Source organism: Herpailurus yagouaroundi, unplaced genomic scaffold, assembly GCF_014898765.1.
Source record: "Herpailurus yagouaroundi ecotype Mexico unplaced genomic scaffold, PumYag 29, whole genome shotgun sequence".
NCBI lineage: Eukaryota > Metazoa > Chordata > Mammalia > Carnivora > Felidae > Herpailurus > Herpailurus yagouaroundi.
The window spans coordinates 122,444,276-122,469,039 of record NW_024412377.1 but is presented as its reverse complement, the minus strand read 5'-3'; the positions used below and the strand labels follow the sequence as shown (position 1 = coordinate 122,469,039).

The following is a 24,764-nucleotide window of genomic DNA, read 5'->3' as shown; positions in this document are numbered from 1 at the left end:
GACATTTAGGCTCTTTCCATAATTTGGCTATTGTTGAGAGTGCTGCTATGAACATTGGGGTACAAGTGCCCCTGTGCATCAGTACTCCTGTGTCCCTTGGATAAATTCCTAGCAGTGCTATTGCTGGGTCATAGGGTAGGTCTATTTTTAATTTTCTGAGGAACCTCCACACTGCTTTCCAGAGCGGCTGCACCAATTTGCATTCCCACCAACAGTGCAAGAGGGTTCCCGTTTCTCCACATCCTCTCCAGCATCTATAGTCTCCTGATTTGTTCATTTTGGCCACTCTGACTGGCGTGAGGTGATATCTGAGTGTGGTTTTGATTTGTATTTCCCTGATAAGGAGCGACGCTGAACATCTTTTCATGTGCCTGTTGGCCATCCGGATGTCTTCTTTAGAGAAGTGTCTATTCATGTTTTCTGCCCATTTCTTCACTGGGTTATTTGCTTTTCGGGTGTGGAGTTTGGTGAGCTCTTTATAGATTTTGGATACTAGCCCTTTGTCCGATATGTCATTTGCAAATATCTTTTCCCATTCCGTTGGTTGCCTTTGAGTTTTGTTGGTTGTTTCCTTTGCTGTGCAGAAGCTTTTTATCTTCATAAGGTCCCAGTAATTCACTTTTGCTTTTAATTCCCTTGCCTTTGGGGATGTGTCGAGTAAGAGATTGCTACGGCTGAGATCAGAGAGGTCTTTTCCTGCTTTCTCCTCTAGGGTTTTGATGGTTTCCTGTCTCACATTCAGGTCCTTGATCCATTTTGAGTTTATTTTTGTGAATGGTGTGAGAAAGTGGTCTAGTTTCAACCTTCTGCATGTTGCTGTCCAGTTCTCCCAGCACCATTTGTTAAAGAGACTGTCTTTTTTCCATTGGATGTTCTTTCCTGCTTTGTCAAAGATGAGTTGGCCATACGTTTGTGGGTCTAGTTCTGGGGTTTCTATTCTATTCCATTGGTCTATGTGTCTGTTTTTGTGCCATTGTTTTTTTTTTTTTTTAAGTTGGGTGCTTGAATATAATAATTTTCCAGTAAAGAGGGAGAGATTAAAATCTCTTTAGGGCGGGGCGCCTGGGTGGCTTGGTCGGTTAAGCGTCTGACTTCAGCTCAGGTCATGATCTCACGGTCCGTGAGTTTGAGCCCCGCGTCGGGCTCTGTGCTGACAGCTCAGAGCCTGGAGCCTGTTTCAGGTTCTGTGTCTCCCTCTCTCTCTGCCCCTCCCCTGTTCATGCTCTGTCTCTCTCTGTCTCAAAAATAAATAAATGTTAAAAAAATTTAAAAAATAAAATAAAAAAATAAAATAAAATCTCTTTAGGGCAACTAAAATAATAAGAAAATAATAATAACAGTAAGCACTTTTAATGTATTAACACATATAATTTTCATAACAATTCAATCAGGTGGGTGTTATTATTATTTCCCACTTTATAGACGAGGACGCTGAGGCACAGGGGCATAGAATAATATGCCTGAGGTTACGTAGCTGGTAAGTGATAGAGCCAAGATTGGAACCCAGAGAGTCTGGCTATATAGGTTGTTCTCTTAAGCCCTACCTGCTAATGCCTCTCTAAGGATCATAGTTTTCAGTGAGAGGAGAGAGGATCCAGCATTTTGGGAAAAGGGATTATTAGACTTTTAACCTTTCAAAGGAGGGACACTCTCTGTAGTATATGTTTTGCAGCCCCTGGGCAGAGATTCAGAAAGGCATTTGGGGCCTTTGAGAAGCCTAGCCTCTACCCTGGCTCCTGGCTCTTCTAGCCTAACTAGGAGCCTGACTCCCAGGTTCCCCACAGTTGGGTTGGTCGTTCTCGTGGCCGTCACTTCTGTCTGCCTTCAGCATCAGCCTCAGCGAGAGGCTGCCACACTGCCACTCGAATCTCCCTGGGCAGAGGGATCCCCGGCTCCTCTGTGTTGGGCACACTCTGGGCCTCTGGCTTTTCATACTTGAGATCCCTTGGTACAGGGGGGACTGGGACTGGACCTTGAACCTATATGGATGAAGCCCCAGCTTGCCCGACTACCCCACCTTCCTCTTGCCTTAGCATTTCAGTTCTTCTCTCCTGCATGTGTGCATATCTGTACAGCTGTCTATTTTCCCTTTTAGGACTCACAGAGCAGATACCACTTGGGAATTTGCTATGAGAAGGGCCTTGGTGTGCAGAGGAATCTGGGAGAGGCTATAAGATGTTATCAGCAGTCAGCGGCTCTGGGCAATGAACCTGCCAGGGAAAGGTTGCGGACCCTCTTTTCCATGGAAGCAGTGGTTAAAGGTGCATGTCAGAGCCAACAAGTCCCCTTCCCTGAGCTCAGTGCCCTGTGACAGAGAAGAGGGTGGCAGTAGTCCTTGGTCTCCTTGGCATTTCTTGCCCCAGTAATGGGTAAGAGCACAGCTTTTTGAGTCAGACACACCTGAGCTTAGAACCCTGCTATGTCACTGAACTCGGACTCCATGTCTTTGAAAATAACGTGGTTCTTCACTTCTGAAAATGAGGGTACTACTAGTACCTTACTTGTTCGGTTGTAAGGATTAAATGAGATGGTTCTAGAGGGCTTGGCACAACCTGGCATACAGCGGGTGTTGAATAAATGGTAGCCTCCCTGAGGATTTTTCAGGAGAGACCGTATCCTGAGATTGCCTCAGTGCCCTGAATTACCCTTCGAGGGCTCTGAGTGCTCACTCCTGAGTCACTCGGGCTGGCCGGGGTTAACAACGCCAGGGGCAACCAAGCCCGTTAAGAAGTCCTTGCTCCAAAGTTAAGAACCCACAGTATGAGTAAGAGTTGCTCTCACCTCTCCTCACAGCCCTGGGGCCCAGCGATTTGGCAGTTAAAGGATTGAAGTCCTTCTCCAGCCCCTCCCTCTACAGCCTCAACACTCTGCTGGCAGGAGCCTCACGCCTCCCACACGCCTCGAGCACTGGGAACCTTGGCCTCCTCTGTAGAAGTGGGCGTCTCGGAGCCAGTCCCAGGGGAGCTCTTCCCCCACACAACTACCCTTTGGAAAGGAGTCTCGTCAGACTGGGTTTTGGCTAAGGTAAGATAAGACATAGTTACTGGTGCTGGGGTGGGGAGGGTGCACAGGTTGGATGGCAACAAAAATAGGTGTCAGTGTCCCTTTCTGAGGTGGACATTCCAGCGAGGTTCTCAAGCAATTTCAAGTGCTGGCTAATAAATGACTTTGACCTTTCCTCCAGTTGGTAGCCTCACAGGTGGGCAGTGGAAACATTGATAGTTATTTCTGGTTCTGTGCACGAAAGGGATTCATTCAGTGACCTGTAAAAAACTCTCCTGAAGGTTCCAGAGTCTTACCATAGCCTGTGACTGAGTAAACCACTTACATATTCTTTCCCATGTCTCAGTTTCCTTAGGCTTAGACTGCATGACAGATGTTTGCCAACATCTGACGTATGTGCTTCTGGTGGTTCATAAGAGGATTTTAGGTATTCTAATATTTTCTATCTTAGTAGTTGTATATTTAATATATAATGTAAAATGTGAGTAGCACATTATAGTTTCACAGATATTAAAAACGATCCATTTAAAGAAAAACATTGTGAAATTGGATAAAAGGGAGCACAGGTCCCACCCATGGTGGTTCCATGAATGGCTAAAACTTGAGGAACACTGAGTCAGACCATTCCCAAGATGGGCTTCCGTATTCACTTTTGTTCGTCCCCAGTGGAGTTAGGATCATCTTCATCACTGATTTGGGAGGAATGAGTTTCTTGCCTACATACCTAATATGTCTGCTTGACTTTTTCAGACCTTCTCACTTCAGCCCTAAAGATGGAGCCTGTGGCTTCTCTGTTACAACTTGAGTCCCAAAGCAGAGGCCAGATATCTACACAACTTCCCAAAGAAACTTAAGCATCTGCCCCAGCATAGTAAAGAAGAAGAAAGTGTGTAAAGACCCAGGTCCTGGCCATGTCACCTTGCCTGGCTGTGTCTCCTTATGAAGCAGTGACCTGACCCACTACATTGTTTTCTCAGTTGTTGACCGAAGGCATTGGTGTATGTCCTTTGACCCTACAGAGCTCATGGGGGGCATTTCACTGCAGAAAGGGCCTTGGTGACCACTTAGGCCCAATGAGGCAGACTGTTGCCCGTGGTTGTATGGCTTTATGAGTCACCAGGCCAGGAGAAGACCAGGCCCCCTCACTCCTGGCTCAGGGCTCTGTTTTGCCAGTTCACACTAGCTTTATGTGTTACTGTCACATCTCTCCAATGTGAGGGAGTAAGTGGAGGCTTGGAGCAGGAAAGTGTAGATTTTGAGATCCTTGTTTATGAAGGGTGTGCCAGAAATGGATGGGAGTTTAATAAAATAGATACTGGATTATCTCATCACTCTTGCCTTTGAGTATGTTGGGGAGAGCCGGGGGTGGGGCAGGGGGAGCCGAAAGCAGAGGCTCCCACCTCATCTCTAAACTCTCCATTAACCAATTTGAAGGGTCTTAAAAGCTTCTCCAAGGGAGAGACTTAGGAAAAAATGATTTCTGAGTCAACGCTAATGACTCCAATTACTGAATCTGTGAATAGCTATTCCCTGGCTTCTGGATGTTAGCCCAAGTTCAATAGCATGGATGTGGTTGAGGGTAGGGAGTGGGAGGGACCAAACCCTCTAGTAACTGTTCAGATGTGAAAGATCACCCAGCTTGGCCAGTTCAACAGTGGAAGGAGTTGGGGGTGGAGGTTGTCTTCTCTGCTGCCCACCCCTCTCACCAACCTCCAGTGGCTCCTGCCACACTTTTCCAGCACTTTCCTCTTGTCATGGGGGCCCTAGGCTTCATTCAACTTTAGTATCTCCCCTGACTGCTACTCCCTTTCCAGAGCTGCCCTGCACGCTGGCCTTCCCACCCCCACACTGATCCCCTCATGCGGCTGCCTCCCACAGATGTCTCCTTGGGATCTGGGACCTTGTCTTTGTATTCTGGTATCCTCAGCACTTAGCACAAGGCCCACGCTAGTAGGGGCTCAATACACACATTGGTTAAAGGTTAGGTTTTTAAGCTGTACAATGCACTAATCTCTGCAAGAAAAAAAAAGTTTCTGTGGTCAAATAAGTTTGGGAAACACTATACCAGACATCCCTTTTTTTATAGATTTACAGTGTACATCAGCATCTTTAAGGTTTCAAGAAGTCCTGCAGTAAAGAACTTGGTTAACCCCATGTTTGCCAGCCTGAGCCAAGCACAGAGCCCAGCCACACACAGATTGCCGATCAAACTTCCTGGGGCACCTTCTGTAAAATGTCATTTCCTGCCCTCCTGTGGGACCCTACTCTCCAGTCTCCTCCCCTCCTCTTTTCATTTTGGCTTACCGATTCCTTCTGGGGAAGGAGTGGCAGTTCAGACAGCCGTGGGACAGCGGGTGTCCCGTGTTGAGGGCCAGATGCAGCTCTCCTTCCCCCTCAGTCATTACAAGTTAAGTACTGATGCAATTTGGGGTGCTAAACGTGGAGGTAGGATATTTTTAAGCTCTCCTTGTGGAAAGGCAGGATGGAAGAGTCATGAGAGCAATGTTGTCAAGGGACCAGAAATCCTTGGCTGTTCAGTCACTGCGGTCTCCGTCCATCCCCAAGGGGTGGGCCTTCATCCACAGACCCAGGCACTTCTGTGCTTTCGCCATTACAATTCCATTGTTAATGACTTGTCATCAGTGTCCTGAAAGGAAATATGAGGTGGGGAGGACAGGGGAGTGGCCTCTGCCTGGGTTAGGTACAGGGTGACCCAAGTTTTAGGACCTGGTGCCCTTCCGCATTGAGACTTTTGTGCGAGGCTGTGCTGACTCAGTTCCCTTATCCAGAGATGTTGCTTTCAGGGATCCTTGACACAGTGCAGACAAGGCTGTTCGATTCATTATATCTTCAGTGCTAATACAGTGCAGGGTACTTAGTAAATGTTCAGTAAATATCTGTTGAAGGAATGAGTGATTTTATGCATTGCCCCCTTTCCACCCAGTTCCTTGCACCAAGCCTACCTAGCACATAGTAAGTGCTTTAAATATTTGTCGACTCCATGATTCTGTATACTCCCCACTGCTACTTCCAGTGCTACTTCTGACACCTAGTAATTGCTCAATAAATACAAAGTGTTTGTTGAATGAGTGTTTCTGGTCATGCCTCCGTCCTCCCCTGCCCCATTACGTCATACTCCATACTTAGTAGGAGCTGGAAAAGGCTGACCTATTTTCTTGGTGCATACTATGTGCCAGGCCGAGCCCATGCTAAAACACCTCCCTCCCCCTCCTGTCTTCCTTTTGGGATATAGTTCTCTCCGGAGTCCCATGGGTAGTGGTTGCCATCTCACTCTTGTTTTAGCCAGAGGAGAGGTAGGGTCAGTGAGCTGCCAAGCTGAAGTTGGGTGACAGACAAGGAGGCTGCCTGTCAGTCTCTGAGCTGCCCCCAGGCTCCAAGTGAGCACTGCATCACACTCCTCGTGCTGGAGAACCGGCTGACTGTTGATTAAAAAAAAAAAAAAAAAAGTCCCTCTGCGCTTTCCAAATTAAGACGACATTTAACTGAGTGCTTGCTGGCTTGCCTGCTCCCTCGATATCCCAGGGGATTGAGCCCATCTTGGTGAAAACTGTTCTGAGCACGTCCGAAGTCTCAGCTTTGACATCTTGGTTGATGCGAAGAAGTTTCTGTAACCTTTCTGCTCAGCACGCTCAATTCTGTCACCATACACACTGTGTCGCTCAGCCTGTTCATGGGAAAGTGCTGGGTGTTCCCATGCTAGGAGTTGGTTGCATGCCGCAGACGAGAGCACCTACATACATCCCCACTCTGACCAGAGATCAGTTGCCTCAGAACAGAAACAGCTCTACCCATGAATTCCTTAGGGTCTGCGGAGAAGGCAGAGCCGAGGACCAACAGAGAGGATCACAGTGGTCCTTAATCTTATTGAGGCCCCAGACCCCCTTTGAAAATGTGGTAAAAGCACTGACTCCTTCCCATACAAAAGTATGCCGCCCTTCAATTTTGCATGCACTTTAGCGGATTTATAGATCTTGAAGCCCAACCATGGACTCCAGGTTAAGAACCGTTGATTTGTTAGAAAGAACAACACACAAATTCCAGATCCAGATCCTAGCCCTGCCACAAGCCCGCCGTGCAGCTTTGTGCAGATCAGAAGTGTCTTGCTTTTTTCTTGGCTATAAAATGTTCTGGCTCCTTACGAGTAAAATTGCTTGTGTTTGTGGAGGTTTAGGGAGGGACTTAGACAAGGTGCAGTATAACCTTTCATAGGTTACTTGTTCCTTTGGGACTCTGATGAGGACTTTGCATCTTCTGCCTAGAAAAACACCTATGCCCAAGGCTTTGCCTAGTATTCTCAAAGTCCAAGAGCTACAGATTAGGGATTTTTGAACTAGAGTGAAGCAGTGATCAAGGGCATCCAGTGATCCACTTGACAGCCACAGTTCCAGCTTTCTGTTTAATTAATTAATTTGGCTCCGGGTTTCTTAGGTTGGCTCTTCCCCCATCTCTCCTTTTCTCCACCCTCCCAACATGAGCTCTGCATCAAAAATCCACTAGTAATTGTGGGTGGAGAGTGGCGGTCAGCATAGTTTACTCTAGTTCTGTGGTTTTCAGACTTTGATTCCCATAATGGAAGTTTTCTTTCTTTCTTTCTAATGACGTCTTACCTGCAGCTCCAATACAGATAAAAGGAAACTCTGAAGCACTGATTTATCCATTTATTCACTCATTCATTCAACAAGTTAAGTATATATCCATTGTTGCTTTGTGCCAGTCACCTGGCTGGTCAGGCTTGAGACCCTGTCTGCTTAGTTTCCCCTGGCCTCTCTCATTTACTTTGGGAACCCAATAGCTTAAAATTCACAGATCTTGTAAGGAGATCACTTGGGCCTAAAGTGAGGTGACACACACCCAGAGACCCTGCTCTTGGGGCACTTAACTTTTGGGGGCCTCATTTTCCTCATCTGTAAAATGGAATAACTGGATAAGGGTGCCACATTGGATTCCAAATATATATGATTTTCATTATCCCCGGCTGGGAGTATGATTGGCCTGTTACTGTGGACAATGAACATAAGTACTGGCTTCCAACAGAGAACGAAAGGAGGAGCACAGAGAGGAATTTTTGCCTGTAGTGCCAGGAGGGCCCCATGCTACCGAGAAGCTGAATGGCTAGCTGACTGACTGCTTGGAAATTTCCAGGAAAATTGTAAGGCTGAGACTTGGAAAAATATTTGCTATTTCTTCGCTCCCTCCTGCCCTGGAAGTTTTGCTGCTGTCAGTATCGATTTCATAGACCCAGTTCATACACTGTTCTCTAGGGCCTGAATTCACAGGCCCAAACCTGCTGTGACAGAGGAAGATTTACCCATGAACGGTGCGTCTGCAAGGATGACGTCTGTACCTGAAGGGCTAATCTCTGGGAAAGCACAGGAGCCTGCAGAAGCTCAGGCCCGTGTCAGATTAGATCCAAGTCCCTCTTGTTCTGCGCTCAGAAATGCAGAGCTGTGGAGGCCTGAGCAGCTTTGGAAATGTTCTTTTCAACAGTGTTTCATGAGGGGAGCTCAGGTAAGTCCACACCTGGCTCAGCTCAGCTGCGGGGACTTTTCCTTTCCTCTCCTTGGCGGGCAGTGTAGTGTCAGAGTGGAGGGCAGAGGTTTTGGTGTTGAAGACTAGTTCCAAAGCTTGCTTCTGCCTCCACTCCTGATCTTGGGCAAGACACTCTGCTTCTCCAAGCCTCACGTCCTTGCCTGTGGAATGGGGATAATAACACCTCCCTCCCAAGGTTGTTGGGAAATTAAATCCTAGCGTAAAGCCCAGGGCTTTACTGGCTCACATAAATGCTCTATAAATAGTCACGCTTTTCTTAGCCCTAATTTTCCAGCTGAGAAGCAGATTATTTGATAAGGTAGCAATAGGGAAGTAAGGTCAAGAGCACACGTGTTCATCATTGTGTACCTAGCACTGTGTACTAATGTGCCCTATTCCTGTCCACGTCCAGCATACCATCTTGCCAGGAAATGGGCAACAAGGACCCCTCACTCTGCTACCCTTCCCCTGCCCCCTCTTGACAGGTGCAAACAGGAGAATGAGCCAGTGCTTTTCCTTTATTAGTAGGTCAGAGAGCTTTGCCTGGCACCCCAGGACCAGCACCCCACCCCCAACTATGCGATGAGGCCATCCTTTCCTGCTTATGACACTCCTTGGCATCTGTTCCACAGGAGGCCTGACCCTCTGTGCTGTACATGTGTTTTGCCAACAAACACTCATTTCAGCCAAAAAATTCACTCCAAAAAGTTCACAGGCAGAGCCAGCCCTTCACAAGGGGCTGCTTTGGTCAGTCAGATATTAGTCGTGGCTCCCCTGCCTCCTCTGTGGGGCAGCATAGGTCACCCTAAAGTTCTTGGGCCACCTCTCAACAGTGAATTCAAGGATTTTAGAAAGCAGCTCGTGTCCCAGGATCCTTAGAGCCTGGGCTCCCTAACATCCCTGGTTCTTGGATCCACAGCCCCCTGCTGCTGCTGCTGCTGCCAGTCCTGCCCTCGGCCCCCTTCTTTCCACCTGGGCCCCCCTGTCCTTCTGCGCCCGAGGCCCCGCTGGTGGCCAGGTCCAGACTGAGGGTCCTCCCGCAGACGGAGAGCCTCCGCAGCACCTCAGAGGCAGCCTCCACAGGCACGCTGGAGCGTTGTTCGAGCAGCATTTCCAACAGTGAGCTCATCTCCGAGACAAAGGTGCTGGCCAGCTGCGTGCCTGTCAGGCTCAGCTCAGGCCCCGTCGCCTTGCCGAACGTCTGAAAGGTCCTCGGCTCCTCCATGGCCGGAGTGTCTGGTGAGAACACGTTGTCACGGTAGTTCGTGGTGAGGGGCAAAGAGAGCCTCGCCATCCAGGCCGGGTCAGGGACGCTCAGCCGGTCCAGGGCCAAGCCTGCATGGGAAGGAGGGGACGCAGTGAGGGCTGGGCCCTGGGAAGGGCCAGGCAGGCCAGGGTGGGGCTGTGGGCAGGGCAAGGGCAATGGACAAAGGAGGGAAGGGAAATGGCGGGGGACAGACGGGGAGGCCAGAGGGGGACGGGAAGGAAGAGGCCCTGACAGGGAAGCTTGCTGGGCAGGAAGGCTGCTGACTGAAGTACCCACACGAGCTGAGTAGGGAGGAGGCAGGAGGAGGAAGAAGACCTTGAATTAGAAATTGGCCCTTTCCTGAAGAATTTCCTGGGCCTGGTGTGTTTCAGGCTGGGTGTCTTCCATCTACTCGGGTAGTCGGGATCCTCACTCCCTCAGGGCACTAGTAGGTGAAGATGGCATTGCCAGGGAGTGGGGTGGGGTGGGGGTGGGATGGGAAGGTGGGGGGGGTGGGGGGGGGCCAGGAGGGGACATCCCTCTTCTTAGCCAAGGCTGAAGTTCCTGACTTGGTCCTGCCATCTGCCTGTGTTCATAATAATAGTGACCACTTCTTAAGTTCTTTCGTGCCAAGCAATTTATCTAATTCTCTCATTTAACCTCTGCATATCCCTTTGAAGTTAAGAGTGCTATCCCATTTTATGGATGAGGAAACTCAAGTTCCAGGAAGTTGAATCATACATCTACTAGGCAACCAAACCAAGGTTTGACACCAAATCTGATGACTTCAAAGCCTCATGTGACTGTACCACCCACCCACTCTCTGAGGAGCCGGCCCCTTATCCCCCTGGGTGCTCCGGGTAGCCACCTGTGGCCTCTGGAATCCCCAGGCCTGCTAAGGTCTGTACTGTCAGCATGCCCTAAACTCCTCAAACTTTACTTCTCAAGCTGCAGGAAACCCTGGCCTTGAGGCTGGGAAAGGGCTGTCTGCCTAAGGGCTGTCCCAGGAATGGGACAGTGAAAAACTGTCCCCTAGATCCCTAATGCCACCATCATGCTTTTCCTTTTCACATCTCTTGAACAAAAATACTATCTCAAAAAAATAACCCTGGGGGCACCTGGGTGGCTCAGTCAGTTAAGTGTCTGACCCTTGATTTTGGCTCAGGTCATGATCTTACAGTTTTGTGTGTTCAAGCCCTGCATCGGGCTCAGTGCTGGCAGCGCAGATCCTGCTTGGGACTCTTTCTCCCTCTCTCTCTGCCCCTCCCCTGCTCACACTGTCTCTGTCTCTCTTAAAAATAAATGAAAACTTAAGGAAAAAAAAAAAAAACTAGCCCTGGGCCCAATGGTAGAGGCCAAGTCAAAGGAAAAAAAGTATAAGTCTTATGGTTAAGCAACTGTGTTTAATAAAAAAAAAAGGTACAACATCCACTTTAGTGTGTATTTAATGTTTGCTTCAGGTGAGCTGCTTTAGAATCTATGCATATAATAAAAGACCGGAAGGAGATATGTCAAAATGTTAACTGGAGTTACCCCTGGGCAGAAGTGATTTATTCTCTTTTTGTTTGCCTACATTTTCCTACCTTAACCAAATATTACTTTTGTAATTTGGAAAAGTTATTCCAAAATACAGCTAATCACTGTTTATATTGATAAATGAGTCTTAGTCTTGCCTTGTCAGGGTCAGACCTCTTCCCCACTGGTCCAGCCCCTGCCTGGGACTTAGTAAGCATCTCTTGAATGACTCAGTGAACATAAATATTAACCCTGGGCATTTGGGAAATGTAAACCTTAGTTCCCTGAGACTCTGGTAATAAGGTTGAAACTTTTTTGGTGTTATAGAATCAGGCTTTTGTGCCAGGGTCAGAGAGCTTCAGAAGGAATGAGGCTTGGAATGAGAAAATCACTGGAGTGTATAAGAATGGTTGAAAAGCAATGGTGAATCCACCCCGAGGCAGGTAGACGCTGGGCTGGCCTGGGCTTGATTTCCCACCTCTGCCATTTATGAGCAGTGTGACCTTGGGAAAATCCCTTAACCTCTCTGAGCCTCCTTTTTCTCTCATAAAATGGTGAAATAGTAGGACTCATCTGGTCAGGTTGCTGGGAGCATTCAGCGAGCTCTTGTGACCAGTTAAATATTGTCCTTATCACATTATCAGATGGATGCTCCCCAGACTTCTGGGGTCAGCGAGCTCACCCCTTCTCAGCCCTGCCCTGTGAGCAGCGCAGGCTTTTCTATCCTTGCTGCCCTCGTCACCACCCCCCCTACTTCTTACAGTGCTCCTGTGCTCTTTGCCCTCTGTGCTGTGGAGAAGCAGGACCGTGTGGCAGCAAAGCCCACAGGTGGTTCCAGCCCAGAGCTGGCCAGTAGAGATTAATGCAAGCCATAAAGGTCATTCTAAATTTGCTTCCTTAAAAAAGTCAAAAGGAAAGATGAAATTGATTTGTAAAACATTTTTGTAATTAATTTCATTTTATCATGTAATTTTTTTAATTAATGAGATATTTTACATTTTTTTCATACTAAGTCTTCAAGATCTGAAGGGTGTTTTATATTTTTATCACATCCTTTTTATTTTTTTTAATTTTTTTTTTTTAACATTTATTTATTTTTGAGACAGACAGAGACAGAGCATGAATGGGGGAGGGGCAGAGAGAGAGGGAGACACAGAATCCGAAGCAGGCTCCAGGCTCTGAGCCGTCAGCCCAGAGCCCGACGCGGGGCTCAAACTCACGGACTGCGAGATCGTGACCTGAGCTGAAGTCGGACGCTCAACCGACTGAGCCACCCAGGTGCCCCTATCACATCCTTTTTAAAAAAATAATAAGTTACACTTTTTAAAATACATTTTATTTCTTTATTTATTTTAAGTAAGCTCTATGCCCAACATGGGACTAGAAGTTACCACCAGAGATCAAGAGTCAGATGCTTTACTGACTGAGCCGGCTCAGGCGCTCCAGGTTTTGTTTTTGTTTTTGTTTTTTTAAAGATGTCTGATTCTTTTTTCTTTAAAGTAATCTCTGTGCCCAACATGGGGCTCAAACTCACAACCCCGAGATCAGGAGTTGCATACTCTTCCCATTGAGCCAGGTATAGGCCCCCATATATCCCAAATTGATTCCGACTAGCCTTTTTCAAATGTGGCTAGTGGCTACCATATTGGACCTCATGGTTGTAGATTCTAGACAATGCTGTCCTACAAAACTTTGTGTATGTGTGCTGCCCAAAGCAATATGCACTAACCACAAGTGGCTAGTGAGCACTTGAAATGTGGCTGCTATAACTGAAGAACTGAATTTTTCATTGAACTTAATTTTAATTAGATTTAACTTTCCTTAATTTTAATTTAGAGCCACATTGCCAGTGTTAGTAACCATTTTCTGCACGACCTTGGGAAAATTATTAAGCACCCTTGCCCCTCAGTTTTTTCCTTTATGAAATGGTGATAACGAATAGTTTCTCTTAAGATGTTCTATCTTGTAAGATTTTCTCATGAGGAACACAGAACAGGGACTAGTACATAGAAAGCTCTCCATAAATTTTAGCTATACTTTTGTAAAGATTTTTTTCCCCATGTTTATTTTTTAAGATTTTTAAAAATGCTTTTATTTATTTTTGAGACAGAGACAGAGCATGAGTGGGGGAGGGGCAGAGAAAGAGGGAGACACAGAATTTGTACCAGGCTTCAGGCTCTGAGCTGTCAGCACAGAGCCCGACATGGGGCTCAAACCCATGAACCATGAGATCATGACCTGAGCTGAAGTCCAACGCTCACCCGACTGAGCCACCCAGGTGCGCCTGTTAGCTATAGTCCTTGCCATGCCTTCGATGTGTTTACAGCCAAATGGAGCACATAGGATACGTCCAGCTGAGAAACATTATTAACCACAGAAACAGAAAACCACAGCGTAGGGATGTACAGAGGTATGCTATGTTACCTAAAGGAGGCTAACCAATGTCCAGCTAGCACCAGATTATGTGCTTAATATCAAAACTAATTGTTTCTCTAGAAAATGTGATTTTTGTTTCAATTAGAAATATTAACACATTAAAGATTTGACTCAGTTCTCAGGGTCAAAGGATATTTAAGCCCACCAAAGAAACACAAATGAGTGGTTTAGGAAGTAAGGGGAGGTCTCCTTGATGGCATGCAGGCCCAGGTTGGTTCCTTTTCCGTCACTGATGAGCTAAGTGACTCTAGGCAGGCTGCAGTGCCTCTCTGAGCCTCAGTTTGCTTATCTCTACATTGGAGCTCGTAACATCTGCCTCCAAAGACTGGAAGATTAAATGTGATAATGTATATGAGACACTCCCCAGTACCTGGCACATACCAAGAGCTCGTTTGCTATTATTATGATTTTTAAAATGAATAATCAAAGTAGCATCTTGTCTTTAAACAAATGAAGATTGCCTGAAGCTTTAGGGAAAGTAAAATGCTGCTGATATTCCTGCCCAGAAACAGAATGTCTGTGTTCTCCCATGGAGGGCATGCAAGGTGACCTTGGAGGCAGAAGCAAGGTCAGAGTGATCCTGGGGAGTTCCTTACCTGTGTGGGGGTCCAACAGGTTTGACAGCTCTTCTTCTAGCAGCTGCTTCACAGAGAGATCATCTTCAGAATCCAGGGGCCCTTCCTCCTGGTCTGGTTCTGCCTGGCTACCAGCCCTGGCACCTGGGCCATCTGTGTCTGGGACTATGCTCCTACAAAGGAAGCCAACCAGTCCATGAGTGAGGAAATTCACACATAGATTCATTCATTCCTGTTCATGAACATTCTTCTATTCATGCCAGCATTCACTCCTTCACATAAGGAACTGGATACACAGCTCGGCCTTCAGAGTCAGACGAACTGGATAACTTGGTCCCAGGCCTCGTGCTACTACTCTGAGTCTGTTGCCTCATCTCTAAAATGGGGATAATAACCCCCACCTCAAGGGGCATGTGAGGGTAAAATGAGACATCGTATGTAAAGAAATCAGTACAGTGCCTGGCACCTTGCAAGCACTCAGCAAATAGAAATAACAATGAATGCGTTGATGTCATTACTCACCATTGTCCCTCCCACTCCTTCGCAATGCCTGGCCCAAAGTAGGAGCAGAGTAACTTTGGTCGAGACAATGCAGTCACCCATCCATCCATCTATCCATCCACCTCCGTCCATCTGAGTATGAGCTCCAGTGAGGGCAAAGATTTTTGTCCGCCTCATTCCCCGCTCACCAGTGCTCAAAGCAGGGGTTGGCTTAAGTACAAAGTAGGTGCTTAATAAACACTTTGTGGACAAAGTGACTGAATATTCCATATTCCCTATTTGAAACCAAATCCCAGACCAGAAGAGCAGGGCAGCAGAAGATGTAGCTAAGGTGAGAAATCCAAAAACCACTTGGACTCTACCTGACTCCTGATGTCCCCATCCTGGCCTCTCCCTCCTGCAAACCCTGCTTACCACTTGGGGAGGCTATTTCTCGGGACTGCCTCAGTATGGCAGGACAGATCTGGCCCCACATGCCAGCAGGTGGGAAGGCTCCCTGAGGAGCTTTAAGGTCTGGGCATCTTTTCTGCCTTTTTTCTGTGACCATTCCTGCTGTCATGAAGCAATCAGCAGGGAGGTGACAAGTTTGCAATAATGATGACAACAACTAATGTTTATTAAGCAATTACTCTGAGTCAGGCCTTAGGTTTTGCAAGGTATGTGCACCTTCTCAGACTTGTCACATCTGTAAGGGGTTCTCTTGTTATTATTCCCATTTTGCAAATGAGAAAACCAATCAGTGGTGCTCTCCACACCTCCCACCATCTTTGCAAAGAAGAAGGTATGAGTTGTCAAGGCAAGAGCACTGAACCTGGAGTCAGGTGCCCCAAGCTGGTCCCAGCTTTGCCACTCACTGGTTATGTGACCATGAGCAAAGTCACTTTAGGAGGAAAGGATTGAGCATTGGTTATGCACCTACTGTGTGCCAGTCACTGGGCTGTGGGCCTCGAGTAAATCTGATCATTAAATCTTTACCCCATCACTGCAAGGAAGTGTGATGACCTTCATTTTACAGATTAGAAACTGAGGCCCTGAGGATTTATCTGGCTTGCTCAAGTTTAACACAGAGAGGTCGGATCAAACTACTTAGAGCTCCAGTTTCTACATCTGTAACAAAAAAGAATTATATTAGATGTCCCCTTGAGGTCTTTTTAATTCTAGGAGTGTCCAAAAGAACACATCCACACACCCATATCCTTAGCCGGGGAGTCCTTATATTATGTTTAAGGGTCAAGAGAAAGAAAGCTGAAAGTTACACATTTAAAGCCCTAGCCCAGCACCTCTGCAATCAGGGGATAGATAGAGCCTCAGGGATGAAGTCATTTCCTTAGAGACTCTGGGTCCTATAAATACTATAAATACAGTTGCTCCGGGACCACGCTGCCTGGAATGGGGGGATGGATGCAGTCCGGTGCTCTCCCAGGGGACTGCTGTCTGGGATGTGCTCACCCCTCCTCAGATCACAGAGGCCGCAGGGGTGCACGCGAGCCGGTGGGGGGCTCAAGAAGCCTGTGGGTACATGTGCTGCTTACCTGCCGCCGCTGGGCTTGGCCAAGTACTTATTTCCCCGGTGGTTTGGTTTGGGCTGGAATTGGCCCTGATGCAGCAAGGACAGCAGCTGGGAGATTTGCTGCAAGACAGGAAAAATCTGTTGACTCCACACAATTCCGACCCAGCACACTTCCTTGCCGGATGTTTCCCTCAATGCCGGCGCTTTCTTTTTATAGTCTTTCCTCCAGCTTCAGATGTTTGTGTGATCAGATGGGGGATGGTGACCAGTGACGGAGGCAGGGACCTGTGCAGGCAGGTTCCTTGTTTTGTCCTGTCACCACAGGACATGGGTGTCTGAGGGAGAGAATGGGGACCCCCTGGGCCCATCCCCTCATTCTCATTCTCAGTGACCTGCTCCCGCTGGAATCTGTGGGATGGGGGTGAAAAGGGCATTTCCTGACCATAAATTCATTATTACTTTGATAAGCGTTGTCTGAAGGTGTTATTTCCATGCCTTTAGCAGTATGCAAACGCTCAGACCGCAAGACTCTGCTGTGGAGAAAGCAAAATGTATCATTCATTCGTTCATTCATTCAGCAAGGGTAAGAATGAGAACAGAAGGCACTGCAAGCTGAAAGCCCAGAGGAGAACGTAGAGGTTCAGAAAGGCTGGACAGTGGAGCAGGGGGTGAATGAGATGTCAGGACCAGACCCTGCAGGGACTTTTGAAAGAGAAGGCAACAGACCAAGTCTTGGGAAGCTGAGTTCTAGTTCAAGGTCATTTCTAGTATGTGTAACGTTAGGCAGGTTTTTAGACATACTCAGACCTCAGTTCCCTCATTTCTAAGTTGGAGCTGGAAATACCCATCCAGCCTTCTTCACCGGGTTGTCAGGATTAATGGTTTTAAATTTTTTTAATGGTTTAATGGTTTAAATTTTTTAATGGTTTTTAAATTTTTTAAAGGGTTGTTACTCCTAGAAACACTGCCTCTGGCTCCTGGGCCTACCCCCACTTTTCCCTGAGAAGGCCCACTTGGCCTCTCTGGGCAGCTCCAGCTAGAAAGTGTCAAAACCACAGAGGACAGTTGGAAGAGGAAGTGGTAAGGGCTGGGGTCTCACTGTGACTTGGGAGAGTCAGTGTCCAGTTGCCTGCTTCAGGGCAGATCCCACCTCTCTGCCAGGGCCCAGAAGCCCTCCTAAGGCACCTGCCACTCTTCCGAGGGTTAGCTGATGTTTCAGGGACAGTCCCCGACTGCCACGCCCTGAACATAGTGCTGTCATTCAGAGTCACTTCAATGTTAGAGTGCAGACTCTGGAATCAGTCGGACTTGGATTCAAATTCTAAATCTGCCCCTGCTCCAGTTCCAACTGGATGGCCTTGAGAAATTAAGCATTTTGAGTCTCGGTATCCTCAGCGGTCAAAAGGGAATAATAATGAGGCCCAGGTGGTTGTAGTTATAAGGATTAAATGAGTGAAGATATATAATTCATTTATTTACTTTTCTTTAAAGTAATCTGTCTATTCAGCACGGGGCTCGAACCCACAACCCTAACATCGAGAGTCACATGCTCTACCAACTGAGCCAGCCAGGCACCCCTATAATTCATTTATTAATAGATCTTATGATAATCACTTAAAAACTGTAGGGGTGGTGTATAATCTCATTTAATTTTTACAATAACCCTAGGGATGAGATACCACCATTACACCCATTATGCGGATGTGGAACATGAGGCTCACAGGGCCTACATAGCAGTTAGAAACCGGGCTACAATTTGATCCCAGATCTGGCTCTGCTGTGGCTGCTGGAAAGACCTGAGCATTAAGCAAGCTGCCTCTTTCGGTCAAGTTGATCCCAGCTGGGCACCCTTCTTTCCATCACCCCGGTGGGTTCAACCACAGTCCCTGTTCTCTGCTATCTCTGCTAGCACAGTGTTTGGCTCAAAAAGCTTCCTCAGTAAGCATTTGACGAATGAATGAATGAATGAATGAATGAACGAACGAATGAATGGCTCTGGGCAACCTCTGGGACTACATAGGTCCCAGGACAAGACTCCTAAGAGAGGAGCCGGGCTCTCACCCAGTGGCTTCCTGGGGAGGGTGTAGGGGAAGGAAGCTGTGTCCTTGCTCCACAGGAAACCTGAGCCAATGGCCTGGCCAAACAGAAGTGTGCCTTGAGTGGGCAGCCTGGCACAGGGAAAGTTATCTGAAGTGGAGAGGAACAGATATGGGTGTGAGATAAGTTACAGTCTCTGAAAAAGATTTCCCATTTTTGTCTAGCAAATCCCTGGTCGCTAGATACTTTGTCCTTCATTATCCCATTTGATCCTCAACCCCTGGGAGGTAGACGCAGGGTAATTTTGGCATCATAATTGCCATTTAATAGATGAGGAAAGGGGGGCTCTGATATTGACAGACTTGCCCAAGGTTGCCCAGCTACTAAGTGGCTATGCTGAAATTTAAACCCAGATCTGCCAGACTCCCAAGTTCTGAGATTGTTTCCACTGCCCCATTCTACAGACCTCGCCAGAAAAGTCTAGTCTTAGGCAAGTCAAATGCAGCCTTTGAGCCCGGGGGCAATGATGCCCATGCTGGCCTGCTTCATGGGGAGGCTGCCCAGATAAGAAGAGATGAAGAGCTTTTGCAGAAGTAATCGTAACCATTTGCTGAGTGCTCACTATGTGCCAGACATTATTCTAGGCTTTAAGTGCACTCATTTCATCTTCAAGCAAATTTAGGAGATGGGTACAATTAACGCAGGCGTCTTCAACAACAGAGAAGCTGAGTAATGTTCCTTTGGTTCTCAGCTAAGAAGAGGTGGGGCCAGGATTTGAACCCAGGCAGTCTGAACCCAAAGCATGTATTCTTAGGCGTGCCTGTTGCTGTGTGTCTACTTGACAGACCCTAAGTAAGTGCTTTTATAAGAACTAATTAAGTCCTCAGGACAGCTCTCCAAGACAGATGCTCTTACCATCATCTCTGCTTTACAGAGAGGAAAACAAAGACTCAGAGATAGCAAGTAAGGTGCCCAACAGCTAAACTCTGTTGACCTCAGAACTGTGCCCTGACCCACTGCACCCAACATACCGTAAAGTCCCTAGTGAGCCCAAGGAATGCATGTGATGAAGGTGAGGGTAATGGGGGTGTCTGATGTGGTGGTCCAGGGGTGACCACAGAGAGAGCTGCCCACACCCAAGGTACCTGAACAGGAGGGGAATCCATCGTGAGTTCCTCCACAGGGTTCCGCTCTGCAAAGGCAGCCACAGATAGCCGGACCAGGCTCCGCAGGATCTGACGGGGACCTGTCTCTTTCTCAGGGGTCACTTTGCCATTGAGATTCCGCTGCCGCCTCAGGGTTGCAGAGGAGGCCGGTGGACTCAGTGGAGCCTCCTCGCTGCCTGCGTCTCCTGGCAGCCTCCCTGCGGGGCTGCCCATAGCCTTCGGGGGCCTTGAGCGTGGCTGGCCCATCACAGGCTGGGACTCAGGAATGTTCAGGTTCTCCCTGGAGGCGTTCCTCTGCCTAGGATGATGGAAAAGGAGGTTGACAGTGTCCTGCAGCACCTCTTGGCTCTCAGCCAATGCTCCCTGGTTGCCTTGGTTACGCAGGGTCCTGTACAGGGTTGGAGTGAGGTGAAAGGGGGCCTGTAGGCAGGGGTCCCAGCCTGCTTCCATCGTCCCTTCCTTGCCTGCCTCCTGGTGGGGCTGCCCAACCTCGCTCGGCTCATCCACCTGACCCCTGAGCACAGGCACAAGGTGGATGTCTGCCTTCTGAATGTGTTTCTGGGGCCTCTTGGGCTGGTGGCGATAGGTAGACTTAGCCTCCCGACAGTTGTACACCCCACTGTCCTTCTTCTCTGTCCGGCAGATGGACATGATCAGAGCCAAGACCAACCCAAAGATGGCCAGAAGTACGACCAGGCAAATCACTGTCAGCACCGATGTGCTCAGGGTCCCAGGCTCACGGGCCCTGTCCCTCAAGTGGTCCACACTGGTGACAAACAAGACGCTCAACAGGGCTCGGGTCTGCAAGGAGGGGCTGCCACGGTCTTCTACCACTACCTCCAGCTCCCATTCACTCCCAATGAGACTGCTGGCATTGGTGATGTTGATGAACAACTGCCCCAGGTGGGGGTTGAGAACAAAGAGACGGGCTTCATTTCCACTCCTAATACTGTAGAGGAGCTCTCCATTTGCACCTGAGTCTGCATCTCTTGCTACAATTGTTGTCAAAAGGAACAGCTGGGAACTGTGGGTTGTCAGTGGCGTTGTATCAGCACCCACTGGACCCAAGCCATTAGGAGTTTCAATGGGTACCAGAAGGTGGCCTGTGGAGGCATTTACGAGCACTGAGAGGCTGGCTTTTCCATCAATGAGGACAGGATGAATCACCTCTGGGGCATTATCGTTGACATCCAAGAGGCTGACCCACACAGAGACGCTGGATGCAAGTTGAGGCTGCCCCCAGTCCTCTGCGATCACGCGAAACTCAAAACCAGCCATGTGTTCATAGTCCAGTGACCTCCGAGCAGTGACCTCTCCTGTGTCTGAATCAATAGCTACCAAGTGAGAAACTGGGGATTCCTGGATACGGTATGAGATTTTTCCATTAATGCCCAAGTCTGCATCATGAGCCTTGATGGTAATGAGGTGAAGAGAAGGTAGGTTGTTCTCCCGAGTAGAGACCTCATACCTGCTCTTCTCAAACACAGGTGCATTGTCATTGGCATCACTGATGTGAATGCTGAGCTGTTTTCTGGCTGATAAGGGCTGGGGTCCTTGGTCTTGAGCCAACAGAGTGAGGGTATATTTGGGCCACTGCTCTCTGTCCAGTGTGGTGTTGGTTAGTAGCATGTATGTATTGCCATTTGTCCTTTTCAGTCTAAAGTGACCCAGTTCTTGGCTCAGCCAACAGTGGACCAGACCATTATTTCCTGAGTCCAAGTCATTTGCCATGACGAGAGCAATGAAACTATCCTTTGGAAGAGCCTCTGATACCAGCGATGGCTGGGAGGCCCATGTAATGTGGATGCTTGGGGCATTGTCATTGACGTCCAGAACCTTGATGAGTACTTTGCAATGGGCTGGGATGGGATTGGGACCCAAGTCCCTTGCCTGGACATCCACCTCATATGCAGGATTCTTCTCGTAGTCTAGGGGTTGACGCAGAATCACCTGGCCCGTCTTTGCATCGATACTGAAGGTGTCCAGCACCTCTGGAGGCACGTGCTTACTGAGGAAGAACTCCACCTCCCCATTGGGGCCTTGATCAGGGTCCGTGGCAGTCAAGTTTATGAGGAGAGTACCAGGGGCAGCATCTTCTTGAATTTCTAGTGCTAGTGAGCTCTCAGCAAACACAGGGCTGTTGTCATTGGAGTCCAGGACATTGACCTTGACCAAGCTGGTGCCTGACTTGGGGGGGTTCCCACTGTCATAGGCAGTTAGCACCAGATCAAAAAATGAGTGGATTTCCCTGTCTAGCTCCTTCACCACCACAAGTTCCGCATGTTTGGTCTCATCAGGCCCCACGATGACATCCAGGGCAAAGTGCTCGCTGGGAGACAGCGTGTAGGAGTGCAGGGTGTTGGGGCCAGTGTCTGGGTCCAGAGCTCTGTCCAAGGGTATCCGGGTGCGCAGAGAGGCACTCTCAGAGATTTCCAGCTCCTGCTCGCCTTTAGGAAACTGTGGCTCATGGTCATTGATGTCCAGCACCTGGATCTCTACGTGGATCAGAGCCAAATCCCCTGTGGCAAGCACGTCAAAGGAAACCAAGCAGGGATCCTGCTGCCGGCAAAGCTGCTCTCGGTCCAGCCGCCTCCCTGTGCTAAGCAGGCCGTCCTCAGGATCCACCCGGATGGGCAGCGCCTGAGGCAGCTGCAAGATCTGGAAGGCAGTCCCCGTTTGCCCATGCCTCTCCTCCCAACCCAGTTCCCGGGACAGCTTGCCTATCACTGTCCCAGACGGCACTTCTTCTGACACTTGGTATCTCACAGTGAGAGTGGCCACCTCCTGACAACCCCCTGGAAGGAACAAGTAGCCACCTGGCCCCAAAAGCCCCAGCAGAAGTGGCAGAAGTCGTATCATGCTTACCGCCAGAGTGGGTTAGACTCAGAAACCACTAGAGTTCTTCAAAGGGTAGGCAAGTCCTCCAGTGTTTCCTGGGGGGCTTGATTAGCCCCGTCCGCCAAAACCTGTTGTCACAGCCTTGTCCCATAATTAGATGATGATGGAAGTAGCAGGATTCCCAGGCAAGGCCATGTTCATCTGAAGAGATCTCAGAGGTCCAGGCACCGATGAAGTGAAATTGCTAAGGGAGACCCCACACAGGGGCACCCATTGGTCCCCTTCAGTAAATGATAGAAAGAGCTGGTCCAAGAGGGACTTGACCCAGTAAAGCAGGATGTGGGGATCTGACTTCCAAACAGTTGCTGGGCTGGGGAAATGGAGAAGCAGCTTTTTCCTATGGAAACCCCACCTACAGGAAAAGGGAGGGCTGTAAGTTTCAATGCCAATTAGAGAAAGAGTGTTTCCCCCACTGTCGAGCGGCCTGTGGCTGAGCAGGATGGGAGTCCCAGGACAGGCCCATGGAAAGGTGCTATCCACTCAAGGTGGCCGCCGAGGGAAAGGCTGCTGTGCAAACAAGTGGGCAGAAAGCCTGAGCCTCCGCCTGCCCCTGATACCCTTCCTGGCCGTGTCATGCACCCTGTGTCTCTCCTTTCCTCAGCTCTCTTTGATTCCCTCATATTCCCATTATTCCTCTCCCATTCCAGTCTTTTCCTTACACTCATCTATTTCAAAGTCTTGGCTCTGCCCGGATCACCCATTTTTGTCTCTTGGGAAACAACTGTGATTAAGAGAGTGACTGTCAGAGCCCAACTGTCTGGGTTCTAATCCTGACTCTGCAATTTACCAGCTGGGCCATGTGGCACAAGTCACTAAACCTCTCTGGGCCTCCTCCACTTCATCTTTAAAGTGTGTATGGGAATAAGAACAGTAGCACTCACAACAGGAAATTGTGAAGACCAAATGAAATGATGCGTGAAGGGCTGAGTCCTGGCTCAGAGTCACAGTCGATGAAGTTTGTGAGCAGTGGGTGTTGAGAACTGAATTGCTGGTCCCACCTTAAGCTCTGGCTCTTCCACTGGCCCTGGGGCAGCCCCTGCCCACACAAACCCAGGAGGATGCCCATGGCCTTGGCTCCTGAAGCGCAGGAATCTCTCTGACCTGACCACGTGGCTTCCTCCCCCTTCCCTTCCTGCTCCCCAGCCTTCAGGCCCATTGTTTTCTGCATCTGGTCCTGCCTGAGTCCCTGTCTAGGGGAATCCCCGGCCTCCTGCTCCCCTGCCTCGGAGATTTTTATACTTTTCCCTCTCCCACGCCTTCCTCTCCTTATCCCTCCCTTCCCCTGATTCTTGTCTCCCCACTCCTGTTTATGACAGAGTCCCATGAACAGTACTCCTCTCCACCCCCGACACTCCTAAGGATGTGGATGTGTTCAGGTGTGCCCTCCCCCCACTCACTTCCTCACAACAGTGAGGCCCCCAGGATCACTTGCTGCCCCAGCACCGTCCTGGTCTTACACCCTGCCTTGGGCTGAGTCTAGAGGTTTGTAAAGGATTTGAAATGATGGGAATTTAAGGCCAGCTTCCTTGAGGGGGGTGTTTGCTGCTGAGTCCTTGAAGCTGGAGGTACCCATTGGGACATGGGCCTGTGGGCCTATAGGACAGGGGCAGCTGAAGGAGCCCCATGGCCTTAGAGCCATCTCCCTTCCCTTCATCTTTTCTTCCCCACACCTGGTCCATGTTCCACTCCTGGAGGTTTCCCGTCCATGTCACTTGTTGAACCACACACAGCAAGGGCCTGAATCCATGGGGCCATCTCCTACAGTATGGCCCTAGAGACAGAACACTCACAAGCTTGGAGACATTGTAAAAGTCCCTTAACCTCTCTGGGCCTCTGTTTCCTTCTCTGTAGAATGTAGCTTTCACCCACCTATTGAGGTTGTGGTAAGGATGCAACGAGATGATACCTATAAGGAGACAGGGAAGGCACTCATTGGGACTGTTACTGTAGCTTGTATTATTTCCCAGGTTTTATGCCTCCAATGCAAATGGTGAAGATGGCCTTGCATTTGTCCCTTCCCTCCTCATTGGCCAGGAAAGCTCACTTTCCAGGGCTTCCTCAGCTCAGGCTTAGGCCATGCTGCCTGTGCATCAGAGTGAGCCAGCACAGGCCCCATGTTCAGAGACGTGCCCTGTGCTCACTGCCCCTGGGTGATAACTTGCATGGCAACCTCGCTTCTTGGCCCTCATGTGTCCTATCATGTGCAAGGCAGCTAGCAAGACAAAGTGACCCACAAGGGGCTTGTAGTCGAAGGAGGGCATGGGGAAAAGGAAAGAAGTGGGTCCAGTGGCTCTGCATTCAGGCCTGGGGGTCAGGGGAGGCTCCCT

The 24,764-nt window shown here is 48.9% G+C and overlaps 2 protein-coding genes across 4 annotated transcripts in view; one reads left to right on the top strand and one right to left on the bottom strand.

The window, feature by feature from the left end:
* The window catches only part of DELE1 (DAP3 binding cell death enhancer 1), a 17,574-nt gene extending 11,485 nt beyond the window's left edge, over positions 1–6,089 (top strand). For 2 of the 3 annotated variants that reach the window (XM_040454288.1, XM_040454270.1), the window contains 3 exons: positions 2,096–2,261; positions 2,794–3,024; positions 3,754–4,334. In XM_040454288.1, the coding sequence (XP_040310222.1) occupies positions 2,096–2,261; positions 2,794–3,023 (396 nt within the window). In that variant the 3' untranslated portion in view covers position 3,024; positions 3,754–4,334. Of the gene's footprint in view, positions 1–2,095; positions 2,262–2,793; positions 3,025–3,753; positions 4,335–5,089 lie in introns of those variants that run through there. The other variant, XM_040454278.1, reaches the window with a different exon arrangement.
* A 1,578-nt stretch (positions 6,090–7,667) lies between these two features.
* On the bottom strand, positions 7,668–22,755 carry PCDH12 (protocadherin 12). Its single transcript, XM_040454258.1, has 4 exons — positions 19,519–22,755; positions 16,359–16,456; positions 14,347–14,498; positions 7,668–9,888 (listed from the first exon to the last, which is right to left on the bottom strand). The coding sequence occupies exons 1-4, from the start codon at positions 22,396–22,398 to the stop codon at positions 9,401–9,403; spliced, it is 3,618 nt and encodes a 1,205-aa protein (XP_040310192.1). The 5' UTR covers positions 22,399–22,755; the 3' UTR covers positions 7,668–9,400.
* Positions 22,756–24,764: the final 2,009 nt, after the last annotated feature.

Coding starts and splice junctions, on each gene's coding strand:
- PCDH12 (XM_040454258.1), bottom strand. CDS start 22,398: ATGATACGACTTCTGCCACTTCTGCTGGGGCTTTTGGGGCCAGGTGGC. Junction 16,457..19,518: donor TGGATTCCCCTCCTGTTCAG/GTACCTTGGGTG, acceptor CCTGTCTTGCAG/CAAATCTCCCAGCTGCTGTC. Junction 14,499..16,358: donor GCCAAGCCCAGCGGCGGCAG/GTAAGCAGCACA, acceptor CTTCCTTTGTAG/GAGCATAGTCCCAGACACAG.